Here is a 25,517-nt window from a genome sequence, read left to right as displayed (position 1 = left end):
TCAGCAACCACTTTGTGCTTCATTTAAACTCTCATTCACTTGACTCTGTAGTTATTGGTCATTTCTTGTGAACAGAGTGAAGAGGAAGTCCTTGCTGCTCACACATCTACTTTTGGTTAACGTGGATTTCAAACTAGATAATGAACAATAGTTTTACCTTATAACAGAATGTAGAACTTCTTAGTTGCAGAAGATGTACTATATAAAACTTTATAGAATTGAAATAGAAATTTAGTATTGAAAATTAGGTGATTCTGTGCTTCATTAAGTCTGTGTTGGTGTTTTTACATATAGTTTTGTGGGCTGGCCTATACTTTCCAAGTAGAGCTGAAAGTAACAGTAAATTCCTTCTGTAAATTTAATGAATTTAGCATCTGACATTTCAAAAACATTTTATTCATGTAATAAATTTACTAAGACTTAATAACTATGTAGTCTGATATATTATGATAAATTAAGACTTAATAACTTTATAGTATACTTACATTTTTTTGTGTAACATTCCTGGGTCTTGAACTCAGGATTGTAGTATGGTGTCTTACTTAGCTTTTTAGCTTGTGTGGTTCTCTACCATTTGAGTCACAGCTCCATGTCCAGATTTTTGGTGGTTAATTGGAGATAAGGGTCTCATGGACTTTCCTGCCAGGCTGGATTTAAACCATGATCTTCAGATCTTACCCTCCTGAGTATCTAGGACTACAGATGTGAGCCACTGGTTTTACTTTAGACATTTTTTTTTTTTTTTTGAGTCCGGTCATGGGGCCTGAACTCTGGGCCGCTGTCCCTCAGCTCTTCAGCTCAAGGCTAGCGCTTTACCACTTGAGCCACAGCACCACTTCCGGCTTTTTTCTTTTTGCTTATGTGGTGCTGAGGAATCGAACCCAGGGCCTCAGGCATGCAAGGCAAGCACTCTACCACTGAGCCACCTTCCCAGCCCTGCTTTAGACATTTTTGACAATTTATAAGTCAAATCATGGAGCTAGAACACACTTGATACTCCATGTAGTGATTTTCAGATTGTTCTCTCAGGTGCTCTTCCAAAGTCAGACTGATCTCTGGCCTGCTTTTAATGAAAGGCCACTGGTTTTTGCCTGTTTTATTAACAGATTTTTTTGGTGAATTTTGTTGTTAGTTGTGGGGCTTGATCTCAGGGGCCCAGGCACTATCTCTGAGCTCTTTTGCTCAAAGCTAGCACTCTGCCACTTTGAGCCACAGCTCTACTTCCGGTTTTTGAATAATTAATTGAAGATAAGAGTTTCAGGGGACTTCTGTCCAGGCTGGCTTTGAACCTTGATCCTTAGATCTCAGCCTCCTGAGTAGCTAGGAATATAGGCATAAACCATCAGTGCTTAGCTTGGTGGGAATTTTCCTTAAAAAAAACAAACAAAAACAAAAAAACCCACCCCAAACAATAGCAATACATTAGAATTTGTAAGCCACTAAGCTAGTCCAAATTTTAATTCTACAGATGAGAAGAGGCCTCTATGTTCATTGAGTTGACTCATGGCTCAAGAAATATAACATTTGTGTAATTATTTCTATTTATAAAAAGTCGTTCAGATATGTTCTTACTGGGAGGTACATTGTATTCTGATTCACAGGGTGTTGCTCAGGTCATGATTCAGTCTTTTCAGTTGTCATCTTGTGCAGTCTTCAACGCCCAAATGCAGGACGTAAGTCCTGCATGCCTATGGGAAGGTGCCTTTTCCTGTTTTACCTGCTCTTTGTGTGACTCACATGTGCCTTTTCATTGTTCACTTTATTTGCTAAAATCCAGATGCTTGATAGATAATTTCAGTACCAATGAGAGTGGTAGCAGTCTGATATGATTTATAGCAGAGTGTACTTCAGAAATTGTTCACATGCCATTCTCACTGCAACCATCTTCTTAAAAGGATGGGCATACATATTTTCAGGAAGAATTGAGTCACAGAAGACTTTTAAATGATCGATCTAAAAGTTACTAAGAGATTAATGGTAGAACTGGAACTAGAACACTTTGAATGTAGTGTTCTTTTTTTCTATGTACTCAAGCACAAATTCTAATTGGAGATTTTTTATCTTCTTAAAAGTAAAATATCTTCCTCGTAGTACTTTGTAAGCTTTGCACATGTGAGAAGTTGAATGCTGTGATTAGATGCTTATCTTTAAAGTGTGGAGTGACATTTTGATTGCATCTGAGTTTAAATTTAATAGATGTTCTAAACTCTGGATATGGTCAGAAAAGCCATGACAGAAATAATGATTTTATTAGTTCTATTTAACTTTAGTCTCCATTTATTCAAATTGCCAATAATGAATAGAGTTGCTACTCTTGTTTTGTAGTCCTAAGTCTGGAATTCCAGGCTGTATTCTTTTTCCCAGTTTCACAGAGAAGAGTAGCCCATCTAACATTGTAATTTTTGTTTGTGATGTTTGATATATACAATTGGAGTAGGTAGACTACAGCTTGACTTCAGACACTTTATTATTATTATTGGCAAATATTTGACACTTTTTGCTGTCTTCTAAAAGTAAAAGCACTAGCTTTGTATGAAAGAGAAAAATATTAATTACAATTGCTTTTCTGATCATTACCATTTTTGACTAAATCTTTTGATTTGAAATGATCAAATTTGTAAAGGTTTTTTAGATTCCAAAGTTGTAGTTTTAATGCTTTCTAGTTATTTAAAATTCCTTATCAGAATTTGAACTTGTAATTTTAAAGGGTACTGATTGTACAATTTATGTGCCTGTTTTTTTTTTTTTTTTTTTTTTTGTCATATTGAGGTTTGAACTTTAGAGCCCTCTCACTGTTGGTTGGCTTGGTTGCTTATAGCTAGTGCCATACAACCTGAGTTTTTTGCTGGTTATTTTGAAGTTTTGCCAACTTTTCTGTTTGGGATGGCTTTGAACCTTGATCCTCTGATCTCAACATCTGAGTTGGTAGGATTATAGGCATGAGCCACCAGTGTTTGAGTGTTTCTATTCTTTAAAACTACTTTGGCTTTAATATTTTCAATTCTTTTGCTGTTTTTTTTTATTTGTTACTACTAGTAGTAAAACTCATTTCCTATCTTTTTATGTGAAATGTCATTTGTGTAATCTTTTTCGAATGTAAGATTTCTCATATTTTCTGTAAGTTCTTTAAAAATAATTTTTTAATCTTTAGTTATATGGAGGTGTTTCAGTTCAATCTCAGTTTATGAGAATAGTATATCTTGATCAATGTCATTCATTATTCTCCCCTGGTAATTTCTAATTATATATTCTCCTGTGAATGAATTCTACGTGGCTTTTGAAGTTAAGAAATTTAATCAATATTCAATAATATTAAAATTTCATTTCTTTTTTTTTTAATTTTATTTTTGTGAACATACTGTACAGAGGGGTTACAATTACATGGGCAGGATAATGCGTACTTTTCTTATCAAGCATTGCAGCCTCCTCCTTTGTTTACCCATCACATCCCTTTCCAGCCTCCCCCCCCCCACCAACATTGTAAAGCTCGTCGTTTTCGACATGACAACTTGTACTTCTCATTGTTGCAACAGGTCCACCTGTATCCTTAAACGACTTGTTTTTTAAAATTTCATTTCTTTTGAGATAATGAAATATATTAATGTTTATGTGAGGATCCTTTTCAGGTAATTTTTAGATTTAAGATTGAAACTTCTGGGTAGTATTCCTGACTACAGTATCATTCAGAGCCTGTCTGTTCAGCTATGAGGCATCTAGGTTCTTTGGGGCCACTTCCATATGTTGGGTTATAACTTCCTACCTTAACTTTGCTGATCCTGTTTTCACTTTCTGGATCAGCGCAGTTCCAGGATCACTTCTGTGTATCCATCGTAGCCATGCTTCACCCTTTATGTGTTACCGTCTTCAGGGCACATTACTATAAGTCATTGTAAGGCATGGTTTCTTCAGCTTTGAGTTTTCTGTGGTTCACTTTTGACCTTTTAAGTGCGATACTAAGGAAAGGGGCTGAAAGCTCAAGATTATTAATACTTGCTACCAAAAGCATGGAAGTTCCTTGGAATTGAAACTGCCTTTTATTTTAATAAACTGACCTGGTATAAAGCCCAACAGTTATTTGAGTGCCTAATGAAGGTTTTCTTTGAACTTAATTGTATAAGCTAAACAAAAACATAGCAATATGACAAAACTTGCACAAATGAATAATTATATATTTAACTTTAGAACCATGGCTTATCCTTCAGTTTTTCATTTGCACATATTTATTGACTTCAGTCTAAATTTTTGCATTTGATTTATCTGAGTCTAAATATAAAATTTGAATAAATGCTCTTTAAGTTTGATCCATTGTTTCTGTCTATGCAAACATTAAAAAATTCTTTATGCAAATCAATGATAAAATGTTTTACAAAAATCCATTTACTATATCTTCAGGTTGTAAGTTTACTCAACAAGTTTGCATATAGAAATTTTAGAATTAGAAGAAGAACAAATTTTGTTACAAATATTTATTGTAGGCAGTAGAGATGCTTGAAAAACTATTATAAGTGCTTAAAAGATAATCATATAGATTATGTATTTAGTAAAATGCAAAAGCCCTTATTAGTTTTGAATTTAAATATTAACTGACATTCTATTACTATGATGAAATTAATAGGTAAAGTGGGTAATTGTATTTTTTTAGAGATAATTCACTTTTTTTTTCTTTCTACTATAGTATATCTACTATTATATTTATGCTAGAATACAAATGGTGATGCCAGTGAAGTGGCATCACTTGACTCCATGTTACGGCCCTGACAGCCTGGAATCTTGACAGGCAGGAATCTTGAGGAACTCTTGTTAGACCTCGAGTGCACGGGAAGGTCAGGCTGGTGTGATTGGGACTTTACCAGATCCCACCCAAGGCCAAAGAAAGAATAGCTCTAAAATAGATTTGTTCTCTTGGATGTGCGAGAAAAAGGATTATAGCTGAAATACCCTTTTCAGTCCTAAATTCTAAGTCCAAGGTAGAACTGATCTGTATATCCATCCCTTGAGAGTGAATCACCACTCCTTTCCTCCCAAGAAAGGAATGGAGATCTAAATATACTATTTTTAAAAAGTACAAATAAATGTTTGTTGAGTAAATTAGTAGGTTCTAGACATGTTAGTAGAATTTCTTGATTATAGGAATTTGTAGATGTATAACATATGAGTCACTTTCTTAGTCTAGTTTACATTTCTTTAGTTTACATTATTTTTCATTAAGACTTTAAATCTGTTACTCTTTTTAGGCTCAGGCTGTTGATACAGATATAAACACTGTCTTTCTCTATTAGTGCAGTGATAATATTTCTTTCCTTACTCTGTGTTTCTTAGAAAAATAGAGTTTAAATTCTAATGATTGGTTTTGCTTATTAGCTGTTTATTACCTTTCTAGAGGGTTTCTCTCATGCCTTCTTGTTCTAGTCACACTATAGCGAACAGTGAGTTTTAGAAGCTGTAAATTTACTTGTGCCCCCAAACTACTAATGTATTATTACAGCATTTTAATTTTGAATGGGATACTAACTTTTTTGTGTATATTATTCTTAATAGTAAATTTAGAATATTGTACATTCTAATACTTTCCTAGAGTTGAATTAAATGACTAATACATTTACACCATATCCATACTATATATTTTGGTGATTTTCAAATCCAGCTAACTTTATAAACTTGATTTGGAAATGTTGTTAACCACTGAGGATGTAGCTCAGTGATAGTATGGTTGGCCTCATATAAAATCCCAGCACCTGGCGGGAAGGAGAGAATCTTGTTAAACTACTAATACACAGGCATTTTTAATTCAGTAAATAGATACTTAACTCAGTAAATACTAATTGATGGTTAACTGTGTCTATAGGAACAAGAATTTGTTCAGAAGCAGCAACAAGAATTAGATGGCTCTCTGAAAAAGATCATCCAACAACAGAAGGCAGAATTGGCCAATATTGAAAGAGAATGCCTGAACAACAAACAACAGCTCATGAGAGGTACATGAAATTCCACAGCGGGTGTGGGTGTGGGACATAAAGTGGTACCTCAGGAACATTGCTGAGATACACCTTAGAAAGGATTTGGTGCCAGTGTTTTTTTTGTTTTTGTTTTTTTTTGTTTTGTTTTGTCAGTCAGGGGGCTTGAACTCTGGGCTTGGGCGCTGTCCATGAGCTCTTCAGCTCAAGGCGACGGCTCTACCACTTGAGCCACAGCGCCACTTCTGGTTTTCTAGTGGTTTATTGGAGATAAGATTCTCATGGAGTTTCCTGCCCAGGCTGGCTTTGAACCGTGATCCTTAGATCTCAGCCTCTTGAGTAGCTAGGATTACAGAAGTGAGCCACTGGCACCTGTGATACACTGTAGAAAGTATTTGAATGCTTTCCTCTGGCACAGTGGAAAAAAGAAAGTTAAAGAAACTTGGGGTATATAAAATAATTTTTTTTTGAGGGGGGGTCATCCTGGGGCTTGAACTCTGAGCCTAGGCACTGTTCCTGAGTTCTTTTTGCTCACAGTGTCACTTCCAGCTTTTTCTGTGATTAATTGAAGATTAGAGTCTCATGGACTTTCCTGCTTAGGCTGGCTTTGAACTGCAATCCTCAGATCTCAGCCTCTGAGTAGCTACATTTAGGCATGAACCATGGCACCTGGCAAGAGAAAAAATTTTTAATTAGAAGATATGATATATATATATATATATATATATATATATATATATATATATATATATATGTATGTTCCCTTTATAATGGGAAAAGTGATTATAAACGTACTTAAAGTAAGACAGGGATATTTTAGTGGTAGAATGTGTGCTTCACATATATGAAGGCCTGGATTTGATTTTCTGCTCTGCAGCAGAATGAAAAAGGAATTAAAACTACTGTTTCTATCTAGATAATGTTAGCAATGTATTTATATAATTTTGTCTACTCTTTCACATTACACTAAATGGTTGCATGATAGAATAGAATTTTAAGTGCTTAATCCCCCTAACAAATTTGCTTAGATTTTTTTTTTTCTTTTCAAGATGACTACATGGAATTTTGGTGTTCCTGGTAGGACATTTCTTAGTTTGTAGACCTTAAAAGGTATTTTACACTAGTAATATTTTATTTATCGCTCAGAATGTCAGTTTATAAGTTAGTGTAGTATTTCACTTTTTTCAAATACTGAACCTGGGAGTAATATGCATTTAAAAAGGGTCAAATGACATTTTGAAAATTACTTTTTTGTAGCTCGAGAAGCTGCAATTTGGGAACTTGAAGAACGACACTTACAAGAAAAACACCAGCTGCTTAAACAGCAACTTAAAGATCAGTATTTCATGCAGAGACATCAGCTACTCAAGCGCCATGAGAAGGTTAGTGAAGGGAAAGTATCTTCACTTTTGGTCTTCTTTTTTTTTTTGGAGGGGGGGGATTGGGCCTGGGCGCTGTCCCTCAGCTCTTTAGCTCAAGGCTAGTACTCTACCACTTGAGCCACAGCACCACTTACAGTTTTCTGAGTAGTTTATTGGAGACAAGAGTCTCACGGACTTTCCTGCCTGGGCTGGCTTTGAACTGCAATCCTCAGATCTCAGCCTGCTGAGTAGCTAGGATTACAGGAGTGAGCCACCAGTGCCCGGCACTTTTGTTCATTTAAGTATGTGTTTTTGAAGTTTGTTTTTCTTAGATACGAATTTTGGTTTCCTAACTTTCATTGAAAATTTGTTAGATAAAGTTTGGCGTAATTATGTCTTTTTTTTTTTTTATTTTTCCAGTCCTGGGCCTTGAACGCAGGGCCTGGGCACTGTCCCTGAGCTTCTCTGTGCTCAAGGTTAGCACTCTTACCCCTTGAGCCACAGCACCACTTCTGGCTGTTTCTGTTTATGTGGTACTGAGGAATTGAACTCAAGGCTTCATGCATGCTAGGCAAGCCCTCTACTACTAAGCCACATTCCCAGCATATAAGGTTGTAGACTTTATATGCTATAATCTTCATTTCATTTTGTATCTCAAACGTAGCGATTTTGGCTCCATTGTGATTCAGATATCTAAAAATGTGGATTTCCTATGTTTACTGAAAGACTTTTCATTGTAAGACCCATGTCAGGAATGACTTTGCTTTTCTTAAAAAAAATTTTTTTCTGGGGCTGGGAAGGTGGCTCAGTGGTAGAGTGCTTGCCTTGCATGCATGAGGCCCTGGGTTTGATTCCTCAGCACCACATAAGCAGAAAAAGCCAGAAGTGGTGCTGTGGTTCAAGTGGTAGAGCGCTGGCCTTGAGCTGAAGAGCTGAGGGACAGTGCCCAGGCCCTGAGTTCAAGCCCCACGACTGACCAAAAAAAAAAAAAAATTTTTTTTTTCTCTAATGTTTTTCTGGTCACTATGCAACAGGAGAGAGATTATCTGTGAGAAATAATGTCAAATGACATCTTCAACAATATATGTGGGTTTTGAGTATTTAATATATCTACACTACTGGATTCTGTTGAAAAATTTTTAGGAAACAGAACAAATGCAGCGTTATAATCAAAGACTTATTGAGGAATTGAAAAACAGACAGACTCAAGAAAGAGCAAGACTGCCCAAGATCCAGCGCAGCGAGGCCAAGACTCGAATGGCTATGTTTAAGAAAAGTTTGAGAATTAACTCAACGGCCACACCAGATCAGGACCGTGACAAAATTAAGCAGGTAAAGTTTGAATAGTCTTTAAAAATGTCACATAATTTTGGCCATAAACATTTAGTGCCACCTTGTGATTGCTGATTATTCGCTCTAATTCTTAGGTTGGGGGTTAGATAACATGGCATGTTATTTTCTCAGAGTGGTGGTTAGTGAAGACCTCCCTTCCCTGCCCCACAACAGATCTTGGGCCCTTGGAAAGAGAGGACTTGGACAGTATTTTCAGTCTGAATATGTCTTCACTGTGATACTTAAAAGCAGTCAGAGATCAAAAAATTAACTGAGATCATTAAGCCCTTAGGAGGATTAAGGTTTTTAATCAGACTTATTCCTGCTTTCCCTCTTGTCCAAGTCTTGGTGTAAACTCCATCTTTGAGTTATACCATACTATTAGTTTCGGCTTTAATATATTGTATTTTCAATTTTGTTAAATGTCCTTTAGAATATGTAGATAAAAACAAGGATATTAATCATAGTTGCTTTTGTTGTTGTTTACAGTTTGCTGCACAAGAAGAGAAGAGGCAGAAAAATGAGAGATTAGCTCAGCATCAAAAACATGAAAATCAAATGCGGGATCTTCAGTTGCAGTGTGAGGCCAATGTGCGAGAACTGCATCAGCTGCAGGTTAGACCAGGGACCACGCAAGCAGAACTCTAGTAGCCAAGCAGCTCTCGTGGCTGGTGTGGTGAAAGTAAAAGCTCACCAAAGTGCAACGAATGTTATTTAGGAAAACACTGGAACTTAAAAGTTACGGTTCCTGTATGGACAAATAGGATCAGTTTAGTGTCATAGGCACTTGTTTATATTTCATAAAACTATTATTACTACAAACATGAAGCTAAATTAAATTAAGAAACAGTTTTTTAAAAGTATGGAGTATGATTTTTAAAAAAGATTTTGCAAGAGAAGAGTTTTCAAAATGATGAGAGCAGTCTTGTCAGATTCTGGATCTAAAGTTTGTTTTCCATTCAAAAGAACTGAGTTGATTTTTTTCTACATTTGTGAAAAAAGTGATAAGTATACAGAAGTTTTCTCCTAAGACATATAGAAGTTACTTTAGAGAGGGTGGTTTTTGGATCTCACTTGGAATGTGCGGACCATTGTATATCCCTAAAATATTAAAAGTTCAGAGTAGTAAAGACAGTATAGATACTCTATACATTTACTTCATATACATGAGTAGAAGGAGTAGTTTTAATTCTACATCCTGGTGCACACCGGTAAGAAGGAAAAGAAAAGCCCTTAGAATTCTAAGTTCTTTTTGGTGTGACCTGTTGTTAACAGATCTAGCTTTTAAACATACAGTCATGAGAAATTACTTCTTTTATAATTCTTGGTGCTTGGCTCTTAAAGTACACTTTGAACTTCAATAATAGCTTGATTAATAAGTAATTTATTATTTTGAAAAACAAATGTCTGTTAAAAATTGCCTTGTTGAGATGAAATTTTTTAACCCAAACTTTATTTTTAGAATGAAAAGTGCCACCTGTTGGTTGAGCATGAGACTCAGAAACTCAAGGAGTTAGATGAGGAACACAGCCAAGAACTGAAGGAGTGGAGAGAGAAATTGAGACCTAGGAAGAAGGTAAATTTTTATATAGATATATTTATTTATTTGTTGGTCCTGGGGCTTGAACTCAGGGCCTGGGTACTGTCCCCGAGCTTTTCGTTCAAGGCCAGTGCTCTGCCACTTTGAGCAATAGCATTACTAAGAAGGTAATTTAAAAAGTTTTACTTAAAGCATTGTGTTTGAAGGCTTGAAGGTGTGTTCCAGTGGTAAGAGTGTGTGCTTTGCAAGCATGAGGTCTTGAGTTCAAATCCAGTTGCCCTCTCCTCCTGTCTCCCCAAAAAGAGAAGTGTCATTAAAAAAATTCTCTACTCAGATTGCTTGTACCATTTTTTCCAGCTTTCTCCATTTGGCCTTCCTTTCCTATCCTGCCTATCAAATTATTACCATTCCTTCCTGGCTAAAGCTCAAGCTTCTCTTTTGAGAAGTTTTCCTGTGTTCTTCCATCTTTTCTCAATGTTTTATTTGGATTTCAAAGTAACATTTGACAATCTGATCACAGTTATTGATACCTGTCTTAATCCATGCAGGCCTCTGTAACAAAATAATGTAAACTAAAGCTGGAATGCCAAGATCAGAAAGCCAGTATGCTCAGGTTCTGGCCAGGTCCTTCTTCTGGGGTACAGACTGCTGGCTTCATCCTGTGTCCTCACATAAAGGAGGGGAAGAACTCTCGACTTCCTTACAAGTGCACTAATGTGGGCTGGGAAGGTGGCTCAGTGATAGAGTGCTTGCCTTGCATGCATGAGGCCCTAGGTTCGATTCCTCAGCACCACATAAGCAGAAAAAGCCGAAAGTGGTGCTGTGGCTCAAGTGGTAGAGTGCTAGCCTTGAGCAAAAGAAGCTCAGGGACAGCAATGCTCAGGCCCTGAGTTCAAGCCCCACGACAGACCAAAAAAAAAGAAAGTGCACTAATGCTATTCAGAGTGCTCCACCCTCATGACTTAATTCTCTGTGAAAGGCCTAACCTACCAATACCATCACATTCAAGATATTTAGATATTTATCAAACACATTATTTTTGCTTTGTATTAAAGGGTAGATAAAGATGCATGTGGTTTAGATCTTACCTTCACACAGCTTATACAGTCCAGTATGGAAGAAAAATATGCACCTTGATAACTAAGACAAATTAAGAAGTGATAAGGGCCATATGGGTGAGAGATGGTCAATAATAGGTATCTTCTACTGGAATACATCATGATCACATTTAATCTTCACACAGTATATTGACAAGGGACCTGGTTATTGCCTCTATTTTACAGTAGAGGACTTAAAAGTTTCATTACTTAAGTTTTCCATGTATGTGACTAGCAGTCTTGAACCTGAAAGCTGTGCAGATCTCATGATCTTCACTGCTGAGGCCTGTCTTCCTTTTGATGGCATGTGAGGAAGGATTTCCGGCCCGTAGTTTTAGCTTGGCGCTCAGAAGAGATTCTGCACAGTATAATGTCAACGTTTAACAATTTCTTTGTCTCTTCTTTTTAAAGACATTGGAAGAAGAGTTTGCCAGGAAACTACAGGAACAAGAAGTGTTCTTTAAAATGACTGGAGAGTCAGAATGCCTTAATCCATCCACACAGAGCCGGATTTCCAAATTCTATCCAATTCCTAGCTTGCACTCCACTGGATCATAACAATGGGAAGCATTTTGTGGTTGGATTTGGCTTTTTTTTTTTTTTTAAAGTTATGTCATTCTATTCTCTTCATCTTCTGCCACAGTCTGTATCATTCACAAAGACAATCACCTGCTTCACCTTCTAGGTGTGTTTTTGTTTTTATTTTTGTTTCTGTTTTGGTGTTTTCAGCAAAGATGAAGGGAAAATGAATGAAGACAGATGCTAGGCCATGCTGGCAGAGTAGCATCTTGCAGTAATTCCCTAAGGTGATTTTGTATATTAACCTTAAATATTGTATTCTTTAGACACTGTTACCGAAAAACTGTTAAGAGGAATAACATTTAAAGTTATTTTTAAAAACAACCTGTTACATCATTAAGAATTAATAAATATCTTTTTACCAGACCTAACTTCTCAATGATGCCTAAATTTTATACTTGGAACTCTGCCATAGAGAGTTGGAACTTTTTCTTTTGGTGAATCATAAGAGTATACGTATGCTATTCATTCAGTAAATAAATATATTTTATCATGCACTAGAAACAAACTCTTACAAGAAAAGTTATTTCAGTGATTGGTCATCCTGTTTAGGCAGGATCTAATATTGAGGTGCTAGTTTTATTATGATAGTGCCTAAAACACTAAATTTCAAGCACATCTAAAATAGGGTTTTCTTTTTGATAAATACCCTTAGAGCATTAAGTATTAATGTACTGATTTAAAAAAATTTGTTACTTAGTAGAAATTTTCATCCTAAAACCTGTACAAAGTTTGAAAGGTAAAAATTAGCTTTTAAATGTGTGAATTGGGAAATGTAGAACTCACCACAAAAACAATAGTATTGATTTAGCTGTCCCATTTTATTTCCTGAGATAATACTTAGCTGCTTTGATTTCTGTCATAGTATACTCTTGTTTGTTTGAAACCTCAGAGACACATAGGCTCTGAGTTTCTTATTTTGGGTTGTTTTTTTTTTTTTTCAGGTAATCTTAAAAAGAAGCGTTTGTTCAGAATACTTTGGTCATGGGCCTTGAACTCAGGGCCTGGGGATTGCCCCTGAGCTCTTTTGCTCAAGGCTAGCATTCTGCTACTTTGAGTCACAGTGCCACTTCTGGTTTTCTGGGTATTGATTGGAGATAACTGTCTCATGGGCTTTTCTGCCCTTGCTGGCTTTGAGGCCAGAACCTCAAATCTCAGCCTCCTGAGTAGTTAGGATTCCAGGTGTGATCCACCAGCACCTGGGTTCAGCATCCTTTTTCTAAAAAAGAATTTAAATGGTTGGGCACACATCAAAAATGACATTGTTTTGAAATGACATTTCTTAAGTACATTTTGGGTTTATTTTTTTCATGTTTAATACTTTGAGTGGGAAGAACAGAAACCATTATCATGTGGTTGCTGATATGTGGAACTGTTAATGAATGCTCACTCTTACTCCATTTAAGGTCCTGTGTCAAGTCAAACAGTATTACACATGGAAGTGTGGTGTGTGAGATTGCACATTTGTAAATGATACTCAGCTGCCTGCCATTTGCAGCGCACACTCTCAAGAGTGCTCGGTACCAAATTATATGCATTTCAGTTTTTAGTTGCTTTACTCATGAGGCTGGTGAAAAATTTACATACAGTGTTGTGGGAACATTGATTTATATTATGAAAATGTAAATGTCTGTAGTACTTTCTAGCAGTTAATTGGAAAACTTTGGATGCTGAACTTTATTTTATCATTGGCTTAGATGATTTAAAAATGCATGTGTAATTTTAATTTTGTAATTATTTTGACAAGCACTATTTACTCAGACAACTTTGTAGGTAGCCTTAACTTTGGCCAAGTTTGTTTTTTATATAAATATATATATATAAATATACATATATATTATGTATGGTTGTTAATTCATACACTTATCACATGAATGTGTTACTGTATACAAAACTTAATGCTTTATTCTCAAGTACTGGGTTGAAAACTTTCAAAAGCCTTTAAAGTATATATCTTTATAAAGTAGTATTCAGGATGATTATGGGAATTGTTTATATTGTTATGGTAAAATTGATGGTATAATGTTGCCCAGTGTATTTAATGATTTATTTGAAAAAGGAGAAAGGGAGGTTGTCATACCATTTTTCTCCTTTGAAAGCTTCAGTTTATTGGCTTTTCAAAAACGGATACTTCAGTCAGTGGATATTTTTTCAGTATCATTTCAATAATTTTGGAATATTTTATTCTTCTTAGTCCTATCAACTTAACATTTAGAATTTTGAATCAGGAGAGATTCTCAGAGTAGAGCTGTTGACCCAAGTTTATGAGCAGTTCTCAAATCTCCCTTAAAGTTGCCTTTTGGATTCACTGTTCATGAATGAGTTTTATTTCAAATATGACTGTTTTCATGTGCGTGCAGGACTATGCAGTGATACATAAATAGAGGGGAAATACTCATCTGACAGTTCAGGTTGTATAAATCAATTCAAATGTGTTTTATAATACAGTATAGTGCTTGTTCCCATACCTTCCTGATTCTTGTAAGGCCTTACATTAAATAGATAATAGTGCTCTTTTTTGCATGCAGTGTAGGTAGGGAGTGAGACTTCTTTGTAATCCATATGGATTAGGTTGTTTGGTTGCAGTGGCAGAATGTGTCACGAAGCGCATAAAAGGAACTCTCCATATGTGCACCCTAAACAGTTCCCTCCTCTCTTTTCCCTGCATACTGTGGGCACAGCAGACCTCTATATTTCTGAAGGTCCTGCTCTATGTGATTGGGCGGTTGACTGCCTTCTTGGTCCTGTCAATCCTTAATTTGTGGATTGCTGAATTAGCTGCTATTCTAGTGGAGTTACTTTAAGCTTTTTCTTACCTTTTTCTATGGTCAATCTATAGAGTGGGTAAGGAGGAAATTTAGAGTTGTGGGTTTTTTTGGGGGGGGGTTGGTCGTGGGGCCTGAACTCTGGGCCTGGGCACTGTCCCTCAGCTCTTCAGCTCAAGGCTAGTGCTCTACCACTTGAGCTACAGCGCCACTTCCGACTTCTTCTGCTTATGTAGTGCTGAGGAATCAAACCCAGGGCCTCATGCATGCAAGGCAAGCACTCAATCACTGAACCACCTTCCCAACCCTAGAGTTTGGAACCTTCCTATGACAGGATACAAGAAATTATAATTAAATGTAAACTGAACCAGAGCTACCTCTTAAGTATTGTTTCCTCAAGCACAAAGTTCTCAGGCATATGATACCCTCTTTGATAGAGGGTCTCTGATTTCTTGAGCATCAGCAAGTTTCAGAAGTGACTGTTTTTGTATTTTTCCAGTTCCCTTGTAACTTTATACATTTTCCCCCATTCCACACTGTGCTTACATGACAAAGATTCTTCTGAGAAGCCAAATTTGGTCAAATTATTATCTAGAATTATTATTGATTAAGGGAACAGTCTAGAACTGTGTTAGAAGAAGAAAGTTCCAGTTTTGTAGACTTCTGAGTAAGTAAATCAATTCTCTTCTGGAAAATGATCTTTTGTAGGAAATTGGGTGATATTTTAATTCTTACGTTGAAGGCGCCGGAGTTCACGCTTCTACTGTTGCTCTTCTGTGGCTGACATGGTTTTGATAAGCCTTTCAAATTTCTGCTGTGAAGCTTGGAATAGCGTGTTTTATCAGTTTTCAATGTTGGCTGCAGTATAAAATGTGATCCTTTACAGTGTAATAAGTTCACAGGCTAAAATTTCAGAAAGAAATTTGTTTCAGATGATGCCTCTTGTCTATTTGGGATCAATCTGTCTTTTCAGTTGTGGGGTTCACAAATGAAAAATAAAGTTATTTCTTAATCTATTTTGGGGACACGGTTTTCCTTTTTTAAATTGACAGTCTTTGACACTAAATTATTCTGAATGAGAACATTTTCTAGTGCCCCTTAACCCTCAGTCCTCGTTATATATTTTATTTATTGCTATTATAAAGGTATTATGCAGAGGGGTTACAGTTTCGTAAATCAGGTAATGAGTATGTTTCTTTTTGGACAATGTCACCCCGTCTTTTGCTTTTTAGAGATATATTTTCAAACTTACCATCCCTCAGGGTGTTTTGACCTTCCACATTATTAGTTTTATATCCTTTTGTTACTCATTCTCCTTCTGTCCTGTCTTATTTTAAATTGCTAACATGTTAGTGGGTGTCTTTCAGCATGCAGATACCTCCTTAAACATTTCCATCTATGTGATGGGTATATATATGTTTTTTATTTCATTTTTACCCTTTGGGAAAGATTTTTTTTTTGGTACCACGTGTTTTTAAATTGTATGATCTCACTTTTGCTAGCATAGCTTCTTGTTGTCCTTTGTCAGTGATACGTTCATACAAGATTCAGTAGACATCAGGCGGCAGCAGCATTTGGCACATGTCCAGCTTTATTGGAGAGAGGCATTGATGTCACTTTTTCATCTAGGCACATAATGGATCATTGAGCTCATTCTTGACTCTGTGTGTGTGTGTGTGTGTGTGTGTGTGTGTGTGTGTAACAAAAGAGGCTCAGATCCATTGCTATTCAGTTTGAAGATGTCACTCAAGTCTGTCCATCTTTTTCCTAGGTTTTATGCAGAGAAGATAGAAAGGTTGAACTTTTACTCTATTTTGCCTGGGTAGTAAAGCAAATCTAATGACAAGGGAAAAAATTCTAGGTCTGATTAATCAAGAAAGAACCATTTATAGAAAATGGAATACTTGAGTCCCAAAGTAAAAGTTTTTAAAAAGTAAAAGCCAGCTTTTGTGTGATTAATTTGTTTTTGTGTTTTTGAGACAGTGTCACTATGCATCCTAAGCTGGCCTCAAACTCTTGATCTTCCTGCCTCAGTCTTTCGAGTGTTGTTACCATATTTATGCATCACCATGCCTAGCCTGAAACTGTGAATTCTTTAGGAAAACTTAAAAAGCCACCTTACATTTATACCCTATACACAATAGTTAGGTTTTTGTTAAGTCAGTAAACCAAGTTGCTTTGAATTTTGAAGACTGTCTGAACTCCTTTTCAAAAATCCCCGTAGCAATTCACAGTGGCCAACTGTCCAGATATAAAATGGAGCCAGAAGACCAGGTGGCATGTTTGGTGCTTGAGTGATTGTTGCTGCCAGCAGTTGTTTGATGGAGTAGACTGAATAAGGACCATATAGAAAACAATTCAGTCTTTAGAAGAGTAGAGATGTTTAATTCTTATCCAGCACTTAAGATCCAGCAATCAGAATCACAGATTGTAACAAGCTAACAAATGCAGCAGCTTTGGATTTCATTTTGAGTGACTTCACTAGTATTTGTACATTCTCCCTTCTAATAGTCCCATCTGTTCTTTGGCCCGTAATTTTAATTTCTTTGCTCCTGGATAAATCACTGGAGTAAACAATCCTGTTTCAGATAATCTTGTTGCTCATGTTGTCCCTTTGTGTTTATTTCAAATAATTTACAAGAAACTTCCAGATCCTTTCTGGCCAAATTTGAGTTAATAGTTGCAGATGAAACCAGCCTTTAAAGATATTGCCAATTAAAATGCTAGAAGTAGTGCCCTGAAATACAACCAGTTTTGTTTTCTTGTATTTGTAATAAACAGTGTTACAGTCAGACCCAACTAGCCCAGAATATTTTCTTTAAAAAAACGAAACACAAACTTCCTTTGTTCAGATGGCTCACATTAAACATATTAAAAAAAAAACTTTTAATTGGAAAATTTACAATTGAAATAACGTTTCATCTTAGAGACCACAAATGTTTTTGACAGTGAATAGTGCTTAACCAAGCTGTACCCAGCCCCCCATGCCATTTCCTAAGTGTGGGACAGAGGGATGATAGCGTAGCAGAAGTCATCTTTCCCAGCCAGCATCAGGCATTCCATTTCCTTCTCTCCCTCTTTCTGGTTGCCCTATTTGCTGCAGTGTAGTTCAGTATAACATATCTACAAACTCTAGCACAGAGCTATTGGTACAGATCGTAGCTACAATCAAACATTTTAATAAGTGGGAATCATAATCTGCATGTATAATAAAACTATTAGGAACCCTCTCACTTCTACAGGGGAAGCGAATTTCCTAATTTCTTTAGTTGCAAGAGTCACTTCTTAGTCAACTCTCTTGCTGTGACTAGACAATGCAGGGTGAGAGGGGAGGAAGCAGCTGGCAGCACAGCCTTCAGCAGAAACCAGAGCACAGCCCCATCAAGCTGTTACCTCCAAGAAGCCACCCCAGCCCCACCTGCCATTTCTGGGCCCCAAGACTCCCAAGCCAACTTGGATGTCACTGGCTTTCTGAGCCTGGGGCCGGGCCTGGGCCTGCCCTGAATGCTAAAGAACAAGGAGCCAGGGTCTAGATAGCCTCATCCCAAGGCGTTGAAGCTGCTCTGAAATTGCACCCAGTGAGGCTGTTAGAGATGGTGTGTCTGACTGCATTCTCACTGGTTTGTTCAGACAAGAACCTTGCTATGTGACCATTTGTCTCATCAGGACAGAGACTCCAACTTTCATGGTGGAGAGAATCTGACTTAGGTGCCCATATGTACTGCAAAAACTAGTCCAGGGGACAGCCAGCTTCATGGCTTGCTGGCGATACTTCTCCTCCTCCGTCCCACGTAGACTTGGTCACCTGAGAGTTAGATGAGTAGAAATCAGAAAATGTTTTGTTGCCAGGTGCTAGTGGCTCATGCCTGTAATTCTAGCTAGTCAGGAGACTGAGATTTGAGGATTGCGGTTCAAAGCCAGCCCAGGCAGGAAAGTCTGTAATACTTGAATTAACCACCAGAAAACTGGAAGTAGCACTATGGCTCAAAGTGGTAGAGTGCTAGCCTTGAGCAAGAGAGCTCAGGGACAGCACCCAGGCCCTGAATTCTAATCCCACAACTGATGACCCCCAAAACCACAAAGTTTTATGGACTGTAGGATCTTAATGGGCAGTTACAACCACTGTGACTACTGCTAAGATGATTTCAAAAATTAAATCATTTGTAAGCCAGGCACCGGTGGCTCACGCCTATAATCCTAGCTACTCAGGACGCTGAGATATGAGGATCATGGTTCAAAGACAGCTCAGGCAGGAAAATCCATGAGACTCTTATCTCCAATAAACCACTAGAAAACCAGAAGTGGTACTGTGGCTCAAGTTGTAGAGTGCTTGCCTTGAGCTGAAGAGCGCAAGGACAGCGGACAGCGTTCAAGTCCAGAGTTCAAGCCCCACAAGAAAAAAATATCATTTGTGAAATCAGTTTACTGAAGCAAGTTAACCCTATTTTATCACCAGATTAGTTCTCATTTTCCTCTGGGCACTGACATCTTTTTTTTTTTTTAAGCTGCCAATGTGATTGTTAGGCAAATTACATTGTTGGCATCTTTTGCTTTGGCATTTGCATTGTGAGGGTGGTGTGTGTGTGTGTGTGTGTGTGTGTGTGTGTGTGTGTGTGTGTGTGTGTGTGTGTGTGTGTGTGTGTGTGTGACACATTTTCTGTCTGTTGAGCATCAGCCTCCTAGGACTCTGGCTCCAGCACTTACCTTTGTCTCCCTTTTCTCCCTTGTGCCCAGGTGGCCCGGGAAGACCTCGTGGTCCAGCAGGACCCCTCTCACCTAGAGGAATAGAGGGAGGGATGATCTGAATGTACAGTATGCATTGGGAACCCAAAGGCATGGCATAGGTACCCAATGTGGCACCAGCAAGGGGCTACTTCTCAGCAAGTGGTTGTCCTTTCATAGAGTCTTGGTAGCTGTTTCCCGGCTGCCGCTTACCTCTGGGTCCTGGTGTGCCCACTTCTCCCTTCTGCCCTGGTGGTCCTGGAATAGCTCCATAGGCTGCAAAAAGGGGAAAACAAACCAAAAACTGGCCTTAGACTGGAGATCACCTGAAGCGTGAGAGATTGAGTGATGGATTCAAAGTTACCAGATAGTGATGGAGTTTGGATTTGTAAGAGGGAACAAAGCGGACTTAATGGAGATTTTCTATACCTCCAATACACACAGTCTTTTAATGAGTCCGTGGTTATGGAGCAGGCTGGGTGCCTGGAAAGCAATGGGGATGTGCTTACTTCGGAAGAAATTCATGAGGTCTTCTGTCACATTGCTGTAGGCAGAGAACACCTTGCTGATGCCAGGGGGACCCTGGGGCCCAGGCTGGCCGGGCGGGCCCTGGACGGTGTAGGCCAGCCCTTGCAGCAGACCCTGACCTGTAAAACACCAGAGTGGAGGCCCAGGGGCAGGGGGTTACTCGGTGCTGTCATCGGCAGAAGGAATACTCCCGAAGTTAAACTAGACACAAAGGCGGAAGTCCTGAAGACTCCCTCTCTGTTCCACTGGGCGTCTGGCACAGGCCACCATGAGCTGTGGGCATTCTTCCAAGGCCCTTGGACTGCATGACTGTGCTTATTACCTACAGAGAGGAAGGACCTCTTGGCTAACTTGCCTTGAGCCCCACTAGAAAGACACGGTGGTCAGAGGGATCTTCTGAGACCCAGAGTAAGTTAGGCGTCGGGGAAAATAAGAACTAGGACCCCAGTGTGCTCTGTTTCCCGCAGTTTAGCTTGCAATCCTGGGTGTGGCCCATTGCAGGGAAATGCCTGGGAATTCGGATGGGCCTCTATGCCAAGAGCCTCATCAAGGCCTCTGTGTGTACATACGCTGCAAGCTCTCCGACACTCGAACAGCCAGCTCATTGTAGTCCAGGTCTCCAGTGAAGCCAGCCCCATAGCCTCCTCCTGGACCGATGTCCGTGCCATATGGACCTCCATCTCCAGCACCAAAGGCTCCACCTTCATCTAGGGAGCCTCCGTTGGCTCCACCCAATGAACCGTAGGAACCGCCCCGTCTGACGGAGGAGCTGCTCCCCCAGCCATAGGCGTCTTCCCGTGATGCTAGGCGGCTGTCTCCAGGTGGCCCCTGGGGCCCGGGTGGACCTGGGGGACCCACGATGAAGCTGCGCACATCAGGACCTGCAGGGCGGGAAGTTGCTTGAGCAGAAGCCCAGATATTGATGGACAGAAAGACAGGAGCTAGAGGATCTCTCCTAGGGCTTCTGTTCCTCAGTGACCAGAAATCAACTTCAGGGTCTCTGACATGACCAGGAGGACGCTGGCAAGGAAGGAAACTAGGCTTACCCTGACCGGGGGCGCTCATACGTTTGCCTTCCAGACTCCTTTTTTGTGGGGTTTGGGGGGTTGGTTGTGGGGCTTGGACTCTGGGTCTGGGCGCTGTCCCTAAGCTCTTCAGCTCAAGGTGAGCACTCTACCACTTGAGCCGCAGCACTCCTTCTGGTTTTCTGCTGGTTTATTGGAGATAAGAGTCTCATGGACTTTCCTGCCCAGGCTGGCTATCCTCAGATCTCAGCCTCCTGAGTAGCTAGGATTATAAGCATGAGCCACCCGCGTCTGGCTTCCAGACTCTTTTAAGCACCTGCTCCCCTACTTATGGGGACAAGTAAGGTCTTGGGAGAGGGGTGGGGGACCCCAACCTCAGGGGCACCTACTTGTGAGGTAGCTGATCAGCTCACTGCGGAAGCTGTCGCTGTTTTCAGCTGCATAGTTGGTCAGAGCTCCTGAAACACCCTGGGGGCCTCGAGGACCAGGGGGCCCAGGAGGGCCTGGGGGGCCTGGGATGAATGACAAGCCCGCAGCTGAATGGGAGAGAAGAGAAAGAGATGTGTTCAGGTCTTATGTGGAGAAAGCTGAGTTCTCAGCCAGGCCTCAGAACCTGCCTTGGGCCACTCCTGGACGGGGCATGGGAGGGGGACATAGCTGTGCCTCCTGGATATGGGGACGGTAACAACAGGCCTAGAACAGCCCTCCTTCTGGCATCTTCTAGGAGTGACTGTTCCAATTGATCCGTCCCAACTCGCCAGATCCAGTCCCTTCTTAGCCCTTCACCAAGGATGGGCACTGGCGCGCTGAGGTTGGCCCTGAGTGAGTTCTTCAAGGGCTGCAGTGTCAGGGGAGGGGGGAGGCTCTTGTCCACTTACAAGGTTGAGGTCCTTCTCCAGGGCCTCAGCCCTAGCCCTATACTTGTTCTAGGACGTCTTGGTGATTGGCAAATGGATTAGTACTCTATGGCTATGTCCTCTACCCTCCCCATCGGGCTCCACAGTGCCTCACTGTGTAAGTAAGATGAGAGGTCCTCCACGCTGATGCTAGACCACGCATTGCCTGGGATCCCAGGTGGCCCAGGGGGGCCTGGGGGTCCAATGATGCCTCTGTATTCAGACCCTGAGACACCAAGGGAGAGCAAGGAGTCAGCCGCTGCCTGAGCGGAGGGCTCTGCTTTGTTCCAAACCATCTGGACAGATGGCCCCTGCTTGGCCTTACCTCGGAGCAAAGAGAGGAGCTCCTCATAGCTTGTTCCTGGCAAGCCAGGAGGACCTGGGGGGCCAGGAACCCCAATGCTGATGCCAGTACCTGGGGGAACAAAGGTCCAGGTTGTGATGCACTCCCATTAGGCAGGGGAGAGAGGATGTGAAACCCCTGTCCGAGAGGAAGTCAGACCTAGTAGTCTAGACAGCAGCGGAATCTGAGGCAGGAAAGAGGGGGTGGCAGGAAAAGAGGCAAAGAAGAGTGGGATAATGCAGTCCCAGGCAATGGCCGTGAGGCCGGTGCTGAGAGGAGCACAGGTCAACACTGCTGTCAATGCAGGTGTTCTCGAGTGTATGTGTGTGTGTGTGTGTGTGTGTGTGCATGTGCACGTGCACAAACCCCTACAAGACCATGCCCAGGAAGCTCATTTTGACTTCTCCAACTACGTTCTTGGATCTGCGCTGGGGCCCCAGGTTTCAGCAGCTCTAGGGCCCTCCCTTTGCTAGGGTTGGGGCAATTAGGCAGGAAAAGAGCAGTGTAGCTAACTTGGAGATGAAGGGCCTCATCCCAGCTTCGTTAGGACCTCGCCACCACCTGGGGCAGGAAGGGAAGGCAGATGCTCACTTGACATGTAGCTGAGAACACGATTACTCAGCTCTGCATAGTCCAATGGCTGGAGGGACCCATCGCCACCGACTCCTGGTGGCCCTGGGGGACCCCGAGGACCCATCAGGAACTGCCGCAGGTACTGCCGCACCTCATCCCCTGGAAAACAGAGGATGCACCAGTATAGATCCAGCCTCAAGAGCGCCCCACACTGCCCAGCCAGAGCCTGGTCCCCTGCACGGACGGACTCCCCCCTAATAACTAGTTTCCGAGTTCTCAGGCCCATTCTGGTCAGTGGCAATCACCAAACTTCCAGAAGGTGCTTCAGCCCTGCTTGCTTGCAACCTGGGGACAGCAGAGTGTCCTTTTTCCTGTTCATTTGTGAGTCAGGGAGTAAGTCAGAGCAAGGAGATCCTGGTTCCTTGTCCTAAAGAACTGATTCAGGTTCACAGCCCTCCAAAAGCGTGGCTGAGGACACAGTGGTCCTGACAAGCAAGGCGAGGAAGTCCCGCCCTCAGCCCACCACAAGTGACTCACGCTGCAGCACAGCCAGGATGTCTTCAGAGGAAATGGATGACGAGGACAGGCTGAAGCCCGAACCTGTGGTTAGAAGACCTCATGTTACCTCCCTGGTGCTGGAGCAGATCCTCTGTAACCAGTCTGAAAGACCCATTAGCGAGTCGCCCCTCTTTGAGGGAAATGAATGAATGGGATACTATAGGCTTGTTAGAAACAGGGAAAGGAACAAAGCTGTTGTTGTTATTTGGTTATTTTGGTTATAAATGCAATTTATTTTGTAGAACATGCTGTAGTTAACTCCCACCAGATTCTGCTAAGCAGAAGGATCTCTTCATAAACAGAGAGGGACCAGTAATTGGGGTGAGGAGGACACATTGGTCAACTGGAGGCGGGGCCTCCCTTCTCTGCCTGAACCAATCCAAGAGAACCATAGTGAGTGCAGAATTGAAAGTTATATCCAGGAGAAGGGCAGAGCAAACAGCAAATGGAGAGCTGAGGCTCTGGGAACAAGAGTGGCCCCTTAAAAGGAAGAAAAGGCAGAGGGACAGGGGTGGGGCGGGCTTACTCTGCAAGTAGCTCAAGACGTGGCTTGCCAGCTGTGAATAGTCGAAAGTCTCGCCTGTGATGGTGGTGACAGGCCCTGGGGGCCCTGGGGGGCCTGCAGGACCCTGAACCCCAGATAGATAAGACCTAAATCTGTCACCTGCCAACAAAGCGATGAAGCCGTTAAGCCTGTCCCCAAGTGGATGATGAGCCCAAGGGTCCTCCTAGAGGTAACCCAGAGCATGTGATTAAAACCTGCTCCATCCTGTTTAGACTCCCTCGTTATTGATGGAGAAATGGAGGCAGAAGTCTGTGCTGGGTCAGATGGTTCCTAAGGGCATGGAATCCAGTCAACCATCCATTTGATGAATCATTGCCCGCCCTTCCCCCCACGAAGATAGGGGTGAGGTGCAGATATGTGAGTATATGTATGCACACGGCCCCCAGGTGGGGTGAGGATGAGGTTATGTGTGTGGTCAGGGGTGTTGTAGGCCATGTTCCATGGTGGGGGGGTGGGGAATCTCAGCATCAGTAGCTGGATAGCTCCCCTACTTTATGCCCACAAATATAATCTCACCTCCCTCTGTCCCCTTCTTCCTTTCTTCCCCTTTGACCCACCCTAGAGCCAAGGCTGGAGGAATTAGGCCACTCACTCTGCATGTACTCCAAGATGTATTGCTGAATATCTTGGCCAGAGGCACCAAGGGAGCCTGGAAGCCCCGGAGGCCCTGGCGGGCCAGGTGGGCCCTGGATGTACATGGTGTTTGATGACTCTTCTGTAGGGAAGAGAGAGCATCCCGTGTTAGTTACCCCACCCTAGGCCCAGACTCAGGCATTGTACCTGCAGTTTGAGGAAAAGAGGCTTCGTCATGGAGAAAGTAGATCAGCCGGTGGCCAAGAGAAGAGCCCCATGCACAAGGAGCCTGGGAAAGGGAGCCGGCCCAGACCAAGCCTCCCTTTGCCCTCAGCAACCTGCTCAGCACCTCGCTGAGTCTCACTCCTGTCTGGCGGTGCGGAGTTCCCAGGGTCCATTCTGTGCTCATCATAGACCCCTGGCCTAGCTAGTTCTCTTTAGAAATGCATGGGCCCTTCCTCCCCTCCCCCTAGCTTGTAACCTCCTGATAACCTGCACACGAGCCCCAGTTCTTGGAGGAGGATAGAGTCATGGACAAGAGAATGAACAGATCAATATCCTCATTCGAAGGAGGGGAGAACTTTGGTTCTTACCTCGAGAGGGACCACGGGAAAAGCTAGCAGTTCCCAGGACACCAGCGTCACCTGCAATGCAAACCAAGTAGCCCTGTGTGCACCCTCTTACAGGCAGCCTTCCCTGGTCAGGCCCAACACACTTGTGTGTGCTTCAGTGATTGTCCCATGTCTCCTAGTCTTCTTTTCACAATGCCACCATGAGGTTCTTTTGGGCAGAGACTATTTTTCCAGGTCCTTGTCCCTGTCTCCCTGCAGTCTAGTCTTTCTTTTGCCTCTTCTTTTTGCCCAAGTCCTACAAACAAATAAGCACTCAAGGCACTCCATTCGGGGCTGGGCTTCGGGGGTCAGGCTAGACTCATTCCTCACCACCTTGTTAGCGGATCCTTCACTGACCTTTGTCACCTTTGGGTCCCTGTGGGCCAGGTGGGCCTGGGGGTCCCTGCATGTTGAATCCAAGAGAACCAGCATCTAGAAATCAATAGCACACACAGTGCAGTTAGCCAGGGCTGGGAGAGGCTCTGGCTGGAGCAG

General features: G+C 41.4%; 2 protein-coding genes across 3 annotated transcripts in view; one reads left to right on the top strand and one right to left on the bottom strand.

Annotated features, from left to right (window-relative positions):
- The window catches only part of Slk (STE20 like kinase), a 53,587-nt gene extending 37,943 nt beyond the window's left edge, over positions 1-15,644 (top strand). For both annotated transcript variants that reach the window (XM_069994046.1, XM_069994045.1), the window contains 6 exons: positions 5,846-5,975; positions 7,212-7,336; positions 8,459-8,647; positions 9,137-9,262; positions 10,110-10,223; positions 11,696-15,644. In XM_069994046.1, coding sequence (XP_069850147.1) covers positions 5,846-5,975; positions 7,212-7,336; positions 8,459-8,647; positions 9,137-9,262; positions 10,110-10,223; positions 11,696-11,842 — 831 coding nt within the window. In that variant the 3' untranslated portion in view covers positions 11,843-15,644. The remainder of the gene's footprint in view (positions 1-5,845; positions 5,976-7,211; positions 7,337-8,458; positions 8,648-9,136; positions 9,263-10,109; positions 10,224-11,695) is intronic.
- A 1,857-nt stretch (positions 15,645-17,501) lies between these two features.
- Col17a1 (collagen type XVII alpha 1 chain) overlaps positions 17,502-25,517 on the bottom strand; it is a 51,647-nt gene continuing 43,631 nt past the window's right edge. Inside the window, exons 43-56 of the mRNA XM_069994043.1 lie at positions 25,380-25,454; positions 25,005-25,055; positions 24,431-24,553; positions 23,800-23,937; positions 23,253-23,315; positions 22,734-22,874; positions 22,125-22,214; positions 21,915-22,025; positions 21,293-21,439; positions 20,448-20,759; positions 19,860-19,997; positions 19,564-19,626; positions 19,333-19,404; positions 17,502-18,433 (exon numbers count right to left, since the gene is read on the bottom strand). Coding sequence (XP_069850144.1) covers positions 18,381-18,433; positions 19,333-19,404; positions 19,564-19,626; positions 19,860-19,997; positions 20,448-20,759; positions 21,293-21,439; positions 21,915-22,025; positions 22,125-22,214; positions 22,734-22,874; positions 23,253-23,315; positions 23,800-23,937; positions 24,431-24,553; positions 25,005-25,055; positions 25,380-25,454 — 1,577 coding nt within the window. The 3' untranslated portion in view covers positions 17,502-18,380. The remainder of the gene's footprint in view (positions 18,434-19,332; positions 19,405-19,563; positions 19,627-19,859; positions 19,998-20,447; positions 20,760-21,292; positions 21,440-21,914; positions 22,026-22,124; positions 22,215-22,733; positions 22,875-23,252; positions 23,316-23,799; positions 23,938-24,430; positions 24,554-25,004; positions 25,056-25,379; positions 25,455-25,517) is intronic.

Source organism: Dipodomys merriami, unplaced genomic scaffold (genome assembly GCF_024711535.1).
Source record: "Dipodomys merriami isolate MVZ:Mamm:240054 unplaced genomic scaffold, mDipMer1.0.p SCAF_102, whole genome shotgun sequence".
Taxonomy (NCBI): Eukaryota; Metazoa; Chordata; class Mammalia; order Rodentia; family Heteromyidae; genus Dipodomys; species Dipodomys merriami.
The sequence above is the reverse complement of the archived record's forward strand: the minus strand, read 5'-3'. Positions and strand labels throughout refer to the sequence as shown.